Here is a 13,730-nt window from a genome sequence, read left to right as displayed (position 1 = left end):
TTTTATCGAAAGTATAACCTCTCGGTAAAAGCCCTATATCTGTCGGTAAAGGTCTTTTCCCGACAACACGTTAGACTGTCGGCATTGTCGGTAGTGATCTTGTCGGTAAAGGTGTGGAGATCTAACTCGAAAGCTTTCATATCTTTCGGTATATTCTTTTTCGAAAGATTTAGTGAAATCTTTCGGAATTGCTTTTACTTCAATTATTGAAAGATTTATGTATGTCTTTCGATTTTGCTTTACTTCCTTTCCCAAAAGATTTATGCATACATTTCAGTTCTGTTTTACTTCCTTTACTGAAAGATGTATGTATATCTTTCGGTTTTTCTTTACTTCCTTTCGGCTCTGCTCCACTTCCTTTAACGAAAGATTTATGCATATCTTTCGGTTTTACTTTAATTACTTAACTGAAAGATATATGCATATCTTTCGGTTTTGCTTTAATAACTTTATCGAAAGATTTATGCATATCTTTCGGTTTTGTTTTAATGACTTTACCAAAAGATATATGCATATCTTTCGGTTTTGCTTTAATGTCTTTACTGAAAGATATGCATAAATCTATCGGTATTTCCTCTTTACAGATTTTTAATATTTTGTTTGTTTTACATAACCTTAACCTGTTTAATTATCAATCAAACCAAAAAATATAATAATAAAACAAATTCATTACATTTTCCAAAATTCTAAATCAATACGTATTACAAACACGTGTTACAAACACATGTGTACTAATCCAAAACATAATCCAAAAATATAATCCAACATACTTGTTCCAAATACGATAACATTATTCAAAAACTACATAATAAACGTACTAACTCGACGGTGGTTGTGGTGGTTGATTCGATAACCTTGCTAATATTTCTGCAATCTGTTTTTGTGTGTTTTCGTTATTAAATTGAACTATCTCTTCCAGTTCATTGACTCGTGCCCGAAGATGTTGGTTATCTTCTCTTAACGACGACCCTCCACGTTGAGAATTGTCGCTCCTTCACCGATCACCGTAAAAGTGCGATGGACGGACGCCTGACCCCATACCCATCACTTGTCTATGTCGTTGGGGCCCGAAGGCTTTCTCGGTCACCTCAAAGTCGGAGATATCGGGTGTTTCACTAATTATTTGTTCCATTTCCGCCTGCACATTTTAAAGTTTCATTGTATAAGATGTATATATAGTTATATTAAATTTTCAATTAAACTTATTTATTTACTTATGATCTTATCTTATGCTAATGGGTTCAACGTCGGGATCGGGTTGTCTTTGGTCGGTCTCGGAGTTTGATTCTTTCTAAACCTCTCTATGATAGTTGGTGGACGTCCGAGTTCAACCGTCTGTACAAATAATTTAGTTAGTGTTCATCAGTAAATTAATTAAATTATTTATAATAAGTATAACTGAATAATCTACATACTAATTCTTTTTATACGCGCGAAAATGGTTTACTGCCTGTATGGTGTGGAAACTTCACTTATTTTCTGTTGTCAATATTGATAGAGCTTTTTTTCTACATTTATAATAAAAAAAGAAAGTTAAAACTAGTGTCGTTAGTACATATTTCAATTATGAAATTATACATACCTTGAAATTCTCGGTGAAGAAGTGGTGTCTGTAGAGGAACTCCCAATCTGCTGGATCATAACAAGGTGGTGGATTCGCAAGCACGGCCGCCTCATCTCCGTTATGAATCCGGACGTAATCCCGACTCAAATCAGAGCGCCACCTATCCCATATTTGATTGGCGTGTGCAATTCTGGCCTCTTTGAACGTATCTATAGGCATATCTCTATTCTCAAATGGATCCTGAAATATAAAATCACCAAATGTTATAAAACTTCCTTTGAATGTTAATTAAGGTTCAATTTTTTACCGTCATAGCACGCCATAGTGAATCAAGTTGGTCGAAGGGAGAGGTGGATTCGTCGGAGGACGGCTGGAATCGGAGGATGGCGGATGGCGGCTGGAATCGGCGGAGGGAAAAGAGACCGAAGAGAGAGAGAGAGCAGGGGAAGGTTTCTACAAAATCGCGATATAAAGTAAAAATACTGAAAGATATAGATAAAACTTTCGGTATTTCCTTTTATTAAAGGGGGAAAGTTTTTCCTATATCTTTTGGCTTTGAGAAAAAGGCAAAACCGAAATATATAACGAAATCTTTCGGCTTTAACATTGAATACCGAAAGATATAACGATATCTTTCGACTTTAACATTGAATACCGAAAGATATTCTAATTAATTACAAGCACAAAACTTATACATGTTTATATATAATCAAATACAAACATATATACTTGTAAAACAAAATCACATTCCATATATAAATGTACAATTAAACAAGATTCATGTACTTATAAACCAAAACACCAATTGGATAAGGAGCAAGAAATTTGTAAAGGATAGTTAAAGCCGAAAGATATATGGCAAATCTTTCGATATTCTATAAAAAAACCGAAAGATACACCCAAATCTTTTGGTTTTGGCCTTTAAAACCCAAGGAAAAACCAAGTGCTGGAAATTAAGCAAACCCGAAAGATTTATATGAATCTTTCGGTTTTACCATTCAAAACCGAAAGATTTGCCCTAAATTTTTCGGTATTTGAAATTTTACAACTTACTTCCTTCACTTGATTTAACCATTATTATATTTTATCCTTCAAACCTAAATACAATTCTATACATATAATTTAAACACAAATCCCCACACATACAAATATAAAACATATAATGATCAAACACAAAGCTTATATACATTTTATATACTCAAACAACAATCCTATACTTGTGAGTTTAATCATAACCCCTATATTTGAAATATTGAATCACAATTGATATACATGTACAATTAAACAAGATTCATGTACTTAGAAACCAAAACACCAATTGGATAAGGAGCAAGAAATTTGTAGAGGATAGACAAAGTCGAAAGATATATGGCAAATCTTTCGGTATTCTATAGAAAAATTGAAAGATACGCCCAAATCTTTCGGTTTTGGCCTTTAAAACCCAAGGAAAAAACAAGTGCTGGAAATTAAGTAAACCCGAAAGATTTATATGAATCTTTCGGTTTTACCATTCAAAACCGAAAGATTTGCCCTAAATCTTTCGATATTTGAATTTTTACAACTTACTGTCTTCACTTGATTTAACCATTATTATATTTTATCCTTCAAACCTAAACACAATTCTATACATAAAATTTAAACACAAATCCCTACGCATACAAATATAAAACACAATCATTCATTCTAAGTATATAATGATCAAACACAAAGCTTGTATACATTATATATATATAATCAAACAAAACAACCTACACTTGTAACTTAACTCAATCACATAAGAAACTTGTGAAGGATGGATAAACCCGAAAAATTTACCCTAAATCTTTCGGTATTCTTTAGAAAACCCGAAAGATATATGTACATCTTTCGGTTTTGGCCTTTAAAACCCAAAAAACCATGCACTTAGCCGTTTTATAATTTTTTTGAAAATGATCAAAGCCAAAAGATATAGTATATATCTTTCAGTATATACCTTAAAGAAAATCTTATACTTAGTCGTTCATTTGAATGTTTTTTTTAAAATGATCAAAGCCGAAAGAGTATATATCTTTCGGTATATACCTTGAAGAAAATCCTATACTTATCCGTTTTTCTGAAAATATTTTGGAATAGATCAAAGCCGAAAGATATATACTATATCTTTCGGTATATACCTTAAAGAAAATCATATACTTAGCCGTTTTTATGAAAATGTTTTGGAATAGATCAAAGCCGAAAGATATATACTATATCTTTCGATATATACCTTAAAGAAAATCCTATACTTAGTCGTTTTTCTAAAAATGTTTTGGAATAGATCAAAGCCGAAAGATATATACTATATCTTTCGATATATACCTTAAAGAAAATCCTATACTTAGTCGATTTGCAGCCACTGTCGGTTTTTTTCCTCATTTGCGACAGATTTCTCCCTTTCGGCACTTATAAAATCTTTCGGTAAAACTCCCTTTTTCACTAGTGAAAGATAAGTTTGTCTTTTAAAAAAATAGATAAAATATAGTGTATTAAATTAAAAATATTTAAGAAATTAGGGTAATGTACCATTTTGACGTAATATATATATAACGAGAAATTAACGAATAACGACACACCACCTCTTTAGTAATTGTGTTGTCCTTAATTGTGTTGGTGTGGGTAGTAAATATAACATGTAAAATGCGCACCTACTTAATGACTATGTCAATCTCAATTGTAACAAAATTAACGACACATATATGACATTACAACAATACCATACGAATACACGTTATGATGACGACACTATCATATTTGATTTGAAATATGTATTTATTAATATATATTATATATTAAATTTTAATCAATATATTTAAATAATAAAAATAATTCAAAATATACTTATATGTATATTAATACCGCACACCTACTTAGTGACTCGTGTTAACCTCGATTATAGAACAAAGAACAACACATTTATAACATTACTATAGGACACCACAAACATAAGAAATAATAAGTCTCATTATGATGGTGACACTACTAACACCAAAATCAATTGATTTTAAATATGCATTTATGAATATATTATATATAGAAAATCGATCAAAATATATATAAAAAATTAAAATATATTTATAAATATATTAATACCACACACATGCATTCTTAGTAACCCGTGTCAACCTCGATTGTATGAACAATAACGACACATTTATGAAATGGCGACAATACATCATAATGTCAAGATAATAAGACACATTATGATTACTACATTCTTAACGTTTATACCAAAATCACATGATTTAAAATATTGTTTATTAATATATTATATATAAAAAATACAAAAAACAATATATTTTAAAATTATATTTGATTTAAAATATATTTTTATTAATATGTTATATATATAAAATAGATACAAATATAATTATCGCTATATGAATAATGTGTATCTACTTGTCGATTGTAGAACGAGTAACAAGAAACAATACATTTATGACATGACAATATGACACTACAGTGACAAAAGTAAGAGAAACATTATTTGCGACACTAGTAACGCACTAACGCTAACCACATCATCACAATTAATTTAAAATATGTATTCATGAATATATAATATATAGAAAATTAATTAAATGCTCAATGAATTTGTGTCAAACTCAATTATAGAAATGTGAAACAACACATTTATTACATGAGTCATAACCACATTACAACATAACATTAAAACAAGAAGACTATGTACACCAAAATGTATTTATTATAAATAAAAAAATAATACTGGTAGGTAATACTATGGACCTATTTAGTGAATCTGACGATCTCGAATTTAAAAACAAGTAAAAAGTAAGTCAACAAATTTATGACATGACTAAGACAACACAATGTCAAATCTGAAAAACCACGTTATGATGGCGATACTGCCTAAACTAACAAACAAAATCACATTTAATTTAAAATATATATACTTAATTATATATAAAAATATATTAAATATAAAAAATTAGATCAAAATATTTTAAAAAACTTAATTTGAAATATACTTACAAAAATATTAATATCGTTTATATGTATGCTTAGTGACTTGTGTCAACCTCAATTAGTAACAAAAACTTACATATTTATAACATTACAATAAAACACAACAACGTCAAAAGCAAAAACACGCGTTATAATAGTCGATAAAAAAATCTTAATTTGAAATATATTTACACATATTAATACCACGCATGTAAACTTACTTACTCGTTCATGTTAACCTTGATGGTAAAATATGGAACAACACATTTATGACATTACAACAATACGACACAACATCACAAATAAGAAAATACGACGACACTACTAACGTTTACGCCAAAATCGCATTTATATATAAAAAATCGACCAAAATATATATAAAAAATTATTATATACTTACATGTATACTAATATCACGCAAATTAATGGTGACTCGTGTTATGACACAACGTCAATATAACACAGCCTTAATACAAAAAAACAATATATTTTAAAATTATATTTAATTTAAAATATGTTATATATATAAAATAGATACAAATATAATTATCGTTATATGAATAATGTGTATCTACTTGTCGATTGTAGAACGAGTAATAACAAGAAACAATACATTTATGACATGACAATATGACACTACAACGACAAAAGTAAAAGAAACATTATTTGCGACACTAGTAACGCACTAACGCTAACCACATCATCACAATTAATTTAAAATATGTATTCATGAATATATAATATATAGAAAATTAATTAAATTCTCAATGAATTTTGTCACTTAATTATAGAAATGTGAAACAACACATTTATTACATGAGTCATAACGACATTACAACATAACAATAAAAACAAGAAGACTATACATGTACACCAAAATGTATTTATTATAAAAAAAAATAATACTTGTAGGTAATACTATGCACCTATTTAGTGAATTTGACAATCTCGAATTTAAAAACAAGAAAAAGTAAGACAACAAATTTATGACATGATTAAGACAGCACAATGTCAAATTTGAAAAACCACGTTATGATGGCGATACTACCTAAACTAACAAACAAAATCACATTTAATTTAAAATATATATACTTATGATATACATAAAAAAAATTAAAATATAAATAAACTTAATTTAAAATATACTTACTAATATGATAATATGGAGACGACAGATTTATCACAATATTAAATTTATAATCTGAAATTTATTTAAGCATCAAATTTATTTGAGATTTTTTATGGGAAATTTAATTATTTATTTTTAAAATAACATATAATTTTATAAGTTATTTTAAACTCAATGACTTGTTAATTTTTTGAACATTATAATCTATGTCTTCTTTTGAAACATGTAAAGTTAGTTGTTTGTGGTTGGATGTGATTTATTTATTGATTCTAATTTAAAAAAATTAGAATACCTCAGCATAATTATGTTATAACAAGAACAATATTTCCAAATCAAAAGAGTAATATAAGATAATTAAAATTATTGTCTAAATGAGGATCTAGATGATGTTTAATTTGTTTGATCCACTAACCAATAAACTCCCTGTTATCCATTATCAAACGTACATTTCCAATAAATGCTTAGGCCTTAGGCATAATATAAATCAAGATCAAATTAAGGAAGAACACACTGAGGCCTCGTTTGATGAAAGAGTTTTTGGGATAAAACCCAGTTTTTATCCCAAAACTCAAACATCTTATCAACCATCAAATCAAATAATTTTATCACTTTAATACCAAAAATTACCCTTTAATTTTATCCTCTCTCTCTAAACTATCATTCACTCACTTACACCATACCCTCTAAAGTCAAAGGGCAAATTAGTTTTCAAAATTTAAAAACCAATTTTTTCTTACTTTTTATCACACAAGGGTTTTTTTGGATAAAACTCGGATAAAAACTAAAAAACCCTTTCCTCAAACAAGGCCTGAGGGCCCTGGGGAATAATTCGAAATGATACATTTGACAATAAATTAATTAATTTGATGTTGACCAAATAATTAGGGTGGTCATTAAAGCAACAATATGATTCAGAAAAGTGGTTGTATATTCAAGACAAATGCAATATACATAGCTTATAATAAATATTGGAATCCGTTGAAAGATGTCAAATTTACAGCTGCTCGAAATTACGTACATTGGCTGATCAGGTACTGGTAAGGCTTTTTATATATATGGTGTTTTTACTTTTTACTATTTACTATATAATTGGGCTGTCATTTATTATAAAGTAATAATAGCTAATTAACCATTCGCCAGGCCAGGCTTTACTGTCTCGGATTGATGCATGCATGCATACATAAAAGACACGTGTTCCCTCACCATGATCTGCCCTAAACTACTGTCCAATTATATATACATTGATCGATGGATTTAACAGCTATTTTATATTTGTCTTTATGTAACAAATAATGTCAAATCAGAAAAAGAAAGCACATTTTTTTGTTTTTTTTTCAAGGTTAATAGATTTAATAATGAGTCTGCTAAATTCTTATATTTATTATGATTTCAAATTTATAAGATTAATATTTTAATATATATAATGTTTAATGAAAGTTAATTAATCGAATCTCAAGCTTTAATGCATATGAATTTTTGTGTGTGAGGAAACAAGAATAGGTGATCATAGGTGTGCTAATATAAAGGTTAACATATGGATCTGTCAATTTATAAATTAACCTATTGATCACTATCATTAAAAACATATTAATTAAAGTAAAATAATATATTAACATACTTTATAATCAACTCTTAAACTGTGGGCAAATTTTGAAATAAAATTTTAAAATAAAAATATATTGAATTCTCCTTAAATATAGATAGCTTTCAAACTTTTTTCAAACAAACAAAATTAACTCGTAAAAAATAGTTTTCTTTTAACAATCAAGGAGAAGTTATTAAATAAATGTTCTCATTATTATATATTAAATTTAATTTACTTTCGATTATAAAATTCCTAAGATAATGCATCTACATTTTGAATGTCTTTATCTATAAATATAAATACATTTTCAGTTATATATATATTTACAAAGTTTAATTTTAAAATATTTATAATTACAACCTATGGGAGAGTATATGATTTTTAAATTAAGACAGATTAATTAGTTATATTGAAGTTGGATAACATGATAATAATTCTACTTATAGAAAGTACTACTTCCTAAATTGAAAAAGAAGAAAAATTCACATATTCAGACCTATATAAAAAATAAATAAATCAGTTTTGTATGGTTTGAAAAAGAATTTTATTATTTGGTACAAAATAGTAAATAATAAGTAATTAATCTTCCATCTCAACTCTATTCTGTTTTGAGTGTGTAATATTAAGACTACTTATTATTTTTGGTGTTAGATTTAAATTTACTCATATTTATATCATAATATAGATTTTTTTTAACAAAAATATACCCCAAAAAAACTAATAATAAAAATTCAGGAATAAGTGTTTCTCCTGATTTACCTATAATATGGAGTATCCATATTAATTTGATTTAGAAAGAAAGCCTTCATAATCAACAGTTGTATAAATAAACTAAGTAATTAAATCAAGATCACACCATATCAAAGTAGATAGATAGATACAAAAAAAAAAATACATGATACAAGAGATTGTTCCATTTAAACCCAAAGAAGAAGAAATTTATCTTAGTCATAAATTTATAAGAAAAAAAGGATACAACCACATTTCAGACCAGACCTACAAATTGGAGATGATAACAACTCTTAATAAGCATCTAAAATATTAGTTAAAATAGCTCTATATAGTAATTTAGTAATTGATTTATACTTCTACCAAATTCAAACAAATAGATATAACATTTTTACACAAAATTTTAAGAGTCATAACAATGATTAAAAACTCAAACAAATTGTTAAGAGTACATGTAATAGCAATAACAATAGCAAATAAATAAAAGACAAATAAAACAAATGAAGTGGTCAAAAGTACCACAAGATACAACCAAAACACGAACAAACACAAAAACATAAGAACTTCATTGATCCTAACCATAAGAGGTCCGGGGCGTTGTTGGTGTCTGAGCCGCACCATAATCAAGACTTAGCTCTCTCAGTGGGGGGATGTTCTCCAATGCAAATAACATAAGTCTTGGATATTCTAAGTTGTTATGGTCATATAGCACAAATTGTACCATCAGATTGGGACTAGGACTACGGATTATATAGGAAGCCAGATTTCTTGAACTTGAAACATCAAGAGCAAATTTCAATGGCAGTGTGGATGGATGTTTTGGGTGGACATAATCAGGTATAATACTAGACAAATTGCCCCATTCCATCCATCTCTTGGCGAACCGACCTGGATGTACTAAGTTATGTCCTCCATTCCCAGATAATATATGGGCTTGCTTCTCTGTGAGAGCGATTCCAGCATATTCACATATAAAAGACCCGGCTTGAATCGGATCCGGTGACCTAACACCCCAGCCCGTTTCCTTAGACCTGAAAATTTCAAATTTGTATCTCAACCCTCTTTGAGATAAGCGATTTTTGCAATCTGGAGGACAGGGACAACTAGGACCGCATTCAAATATTAAAGGCTTTCCTTTCACCAGAAGTTGCTCATGATTGTATGGAAAATCACCTCCATTTTTCATAGCACAGGCACAATTATCCCTACAGCCATCAACACAACCACAGCCAGTAGTACCCGCTCCAGCACTATGATAAACATCATGAGAAAATAAAGCTCGGGCGATGTAGTGATAAAAAGCTGGTCCTGTATCACCGTCTATTTCGTTAAATAGAGGAACTGGCCTTTTCTCCTTCAGACCAGAAATATCTTGATAATTTTGATATCTAAGAGCTGGTCTCGCAGACAAAGGATCCCTTATAGAAGTACTACCCATTTCAGGTTGACCTTTTTTTCTAACGAGCTTATACTTCAACACGTACGGATCTGATCTACTCTCGCCCCGCCATTCCTTTTCGATCTCGTACAAACCGTCGTATATAAATATCTTACCGTTTGGACTTCTCTCATTCTTAAATCCCCGAATCACCCTGATTTCAATTCCGTATTGCATACTTTTACCGAGACCAAGCATTCCACCTTTAAGTACCTGGTTACCTGCAGGTTGCTGCTTACGGCGACCGCCTTTCCCACCTAGGCCTGTGTAGATGATGACGTCACCCGAATCTTCATCACCTTCGTAGCCTCCCCAGAAGATGATACTTGTTGTAACTGGTTCACCATTTGGACTGAGGCTCGCCGGGAGATAGTCCATTCCCGCTTGAGTGTGGCCATGCAATCCCAGGACACATAACTCCATCCTGTAGAAGAAGATGTCGCCGACCTCAACACCGGGAATGGAGCCCACAACTCTTTTGTCACGATTCAGCCATAACCCACTATCCCTCATGAAAGACCCAGCATCTATAGTACTACGATTACGCTTCCGGTTATCTACATCTGAACTTGTCAAATTCCGCAGAGAGCTATACAACATTCTGGTCTTCCTCACCCTATCACGATGGTATCTCTCATCCTCAATTCCTGAAGTTGTGATCCGAACTAGTTCCGAAGACCTTCTCTCCAACTTCTGCCGCTGCCACTTGGGGAAAGCAGTTGGCAAGCGATTTTCCTCCGGAAAATGCACCGGCACCAGCGTGACGACGGACCCGGATTCCTGAAGAAAATGGTGGGTTTGAGGAGGAAGTGATTCATCATAAGGCTCGATCTTAGGTTCCAATTTGGGTACAGTGAGGGTTGGAGCTATGTGGCTACTACTACTGGCGCCAAAGGAAAAGGAAGCGGTGGGAATGAGATTGAGGTCTTGAAATGGAGTTAGGGAAGACATGATGTTACAACAAGTGAAAACCGGAATCTGAAAGAAAAGAAAAGAAAAGAAAAGAAAGGTTCCTCTCCTCCTCCTCAAAGAACTTCGATCTCGCCGGATGTAAAAGTACTCTATACATGTTCAACATTACATACTTAAATAGACAAATTTGTTTCATTCACTTTGTTTTCTCCGTCCTATTTGTTTGATTCACTCTAAAGAGTAATTAGTACTTATTGATACAATAAGTTCATTTAGAAAAATAATAATACTCATAATATACAAATTTAGATATTTATTTTTTAAACATTAACAGCTACAATTTATTAATAAATAATATTTTAATTGTATAATGTATTTATAAAATGAATTCTTTTTTATGTGATAGTGCATACACGTGCAATATATTTACATAAAAAAAATAAAAAATAATGTACTATTTTGATTATCTTATTTTATTTTAGGTAACTTATTCTTTTTTAACATACTTATTATTCAAATTTAAATACAAATGTTACATTTTATAGGTTTAATTGATTTAAATATTTTATTTACATAAAAATAAATAAATATGCACACAACTGTAATTAAATAATTTTTTTTAGATTAGATCATGCAATGTCTCAATTGGTTTTATTTTTTTGTAATTATTATTTTCTCAGATTTTTTTTACAGACTTATTATTTAGTTTATTTGAATAGAACATTTACATGTTTATAGGATTAAGTGATTTAAATATTTTATTTATAGATAATTAAATAAATATTCAACAATGGAATTAAATAATTTTTTTTATTAGATTATGAACAATTTTGATTGGTATGGTTTTCTGTAATTTATTCTTTTGTCTGACATTTTTACAGACTTGTCATACAGTTGATTTGAATACAACTGTTACATATTTATAGGTGATTTGAATATTTTATTTTAAAAAATCAATACACGTGGAGTTAAATAATTTTTTTAGATTAAACTATGCATTATCTCGATTGATATGTTTACATGATTATAGGCTTAGTTGATTTAAATATTTTATTTTAAAAAATAAATAAATATGCATACACGTGGAATTAAATAAATTTTTAGAATAAATTATGCACTATCTCCATAAGTATGTTTACATGATTATAGGCTTAATTGATTTAAATATTTTATTTACATAAAATATAAATATGCATACGCGTGGAATTAATTTTTTTTATTAGATTATGCACTTTCTCAATTGTTATTGTTATTCAATTGATTTGAATATACATAACTATTACATGTTTATATGTTTAATTGATTTAAATATTTTATTTACTTTATTTTTAATAAATAATAAAAAATAAAAAGGTATATTTTAATTATAAAATGTATTTATACGCTTTTAATTTTTTTGACAAACTTTCATATTATATTATTAAAGCTTGTTTGATTCAATTTGTTTTCTACTAATAAGCTTTTACAGAGTTAGGACCTCTTCTTAGGTTTTTTAAATATCTGTTTTGTTTGAGTTTTTTAAATTACTGTTTTATAATATAAGTTATTTTTAAAAAAATAATTGATAATAATTTTAAAGAGTTATAATATTTCTAATAATTTAAAAAAAAATATCAATATATAATAATAAAATAAAAATATTAATAATTTAAAATAAAAAATATTTTGTATTTTGTTTTATAAATTGAGTGATTTAAGAAAAATAAAAAAATAATGTTGGATTAAGTTTGATTATTTAAATAAACTCTACCAACCAAACAAGTTTATTCGAAAAAACTATTACTATTCAGTTTATTTATTTTAAAAAAAATTATTTATTTTTATACTTGAAATAATATATATAATCTTATATACATTCATTAGCATTTTTATATATTATTTTTTTTAACATTAACTAGTATATTTTTTTATTAAATAATAAATATTAATTTTAATATAACATTTTAAAAAGTAAAACAAATTTTGTAAATGTGGGTGAGAAAAATGAAGAAAGATAACATTTTAATTGCAAAATGTATTTATAAAATTAATATTTATTTATTTTTATGTAAAAATGCATACACAAAACGTTTTTAAAAAATCTAAAATCTAAAATTATATTATTTGAACTTTTTTCTTTAACTAATTTGCTTTTATAGAGTTATTATTAGTTGATTTGAATAAAACGGTTACTAGTTGATATATATAATTTATTTATTTTAATAATTGTAATATATATATATATATATATATATATAATGTTATGTATATTCATTATAAATTCAAATATTATTTTTAAAATATTAACTATTACAAATTTTTAATAAATAATAACTATTAAAAATAATTTTATTATAAGATTTTAAAATATAAAATCAACTTTTTAAATATGCGCTTAAAAGTAAAGAAAGAT

At 28.1% G+C, this 13,730-nt stretch overlaps 1 protein-coding gene across 1 annotated transcript; it reads right to left on the bottom strand.

Moving 5' to 3' along the window:
• Window positions 1–994: 994 nt before the first annotated feature.
• LOC124916429 (histone-lysine N-methyltransferase family member SUVH2-like) lies at window positions 995–11,377 on the bottom strand. Its single transcript, XM_047457144.1, has 4 exons — window positions 9,568–11,377; window positions 1,872–2,017; window positions 1,583–1,804; window positions 995–1,138 (listed from the first exon to the last, which is right to left on the bottom strand). Exons 1-4 carry the CDS (start codon window positions 11,375–11,377, stop codon window positions 995–997), a joined length of 2,322 nt encoding a protein of 773 aa, XP_047313100.1.
• Between the last annotated feature and the right edge of the window lie 2,353 nt (window positions 11,378–13,730).

The sequence above is a fragment of the Impatiens glandulifera genome, chromosome 9 (assembly GCF_907164915.1).
Source record: "Impatiens glandulifera chromosome 9, dImpGla2.1, whole genome shotgun sequence".
NCBI lineage: Eukaryota > Viridiplantae > Streptophyta > Magnoliopsida > Ericales > Balsaminaceae > Impatiens > Impatiens glandulifera.
The sequence above is the reverse complement of the archived record's forward strand: the minus strand, read 5'-3'. Positions and strand labels throughout refer to the sequence as shown.

Excerpts from the sequence above, each read along its gene's own strand:
- LOC124916429 (XM_047457144.1), bottom strand. The coding sequence starts at position 11,377 with ATGTCTTCCCTAACTCCATTTCAAGACCTCAATCTCATTCCCACCGCT. Across the intron at positions 2,018-9,567 it reads AACGCCCCGGACCTCTTATG|AAACCTTCCCCTGCTCTCTC; the intron begins GTTAGGATCAAT and ends GCGATTTTGTAG. Across the intron at positions 1,805-1,871 it reads CACTATGGCGTGCTATGACG|GATCCATTTGAGAATAGAGA; the intron begins GTAAAAAATTGA and ends TTTATATTTCAG.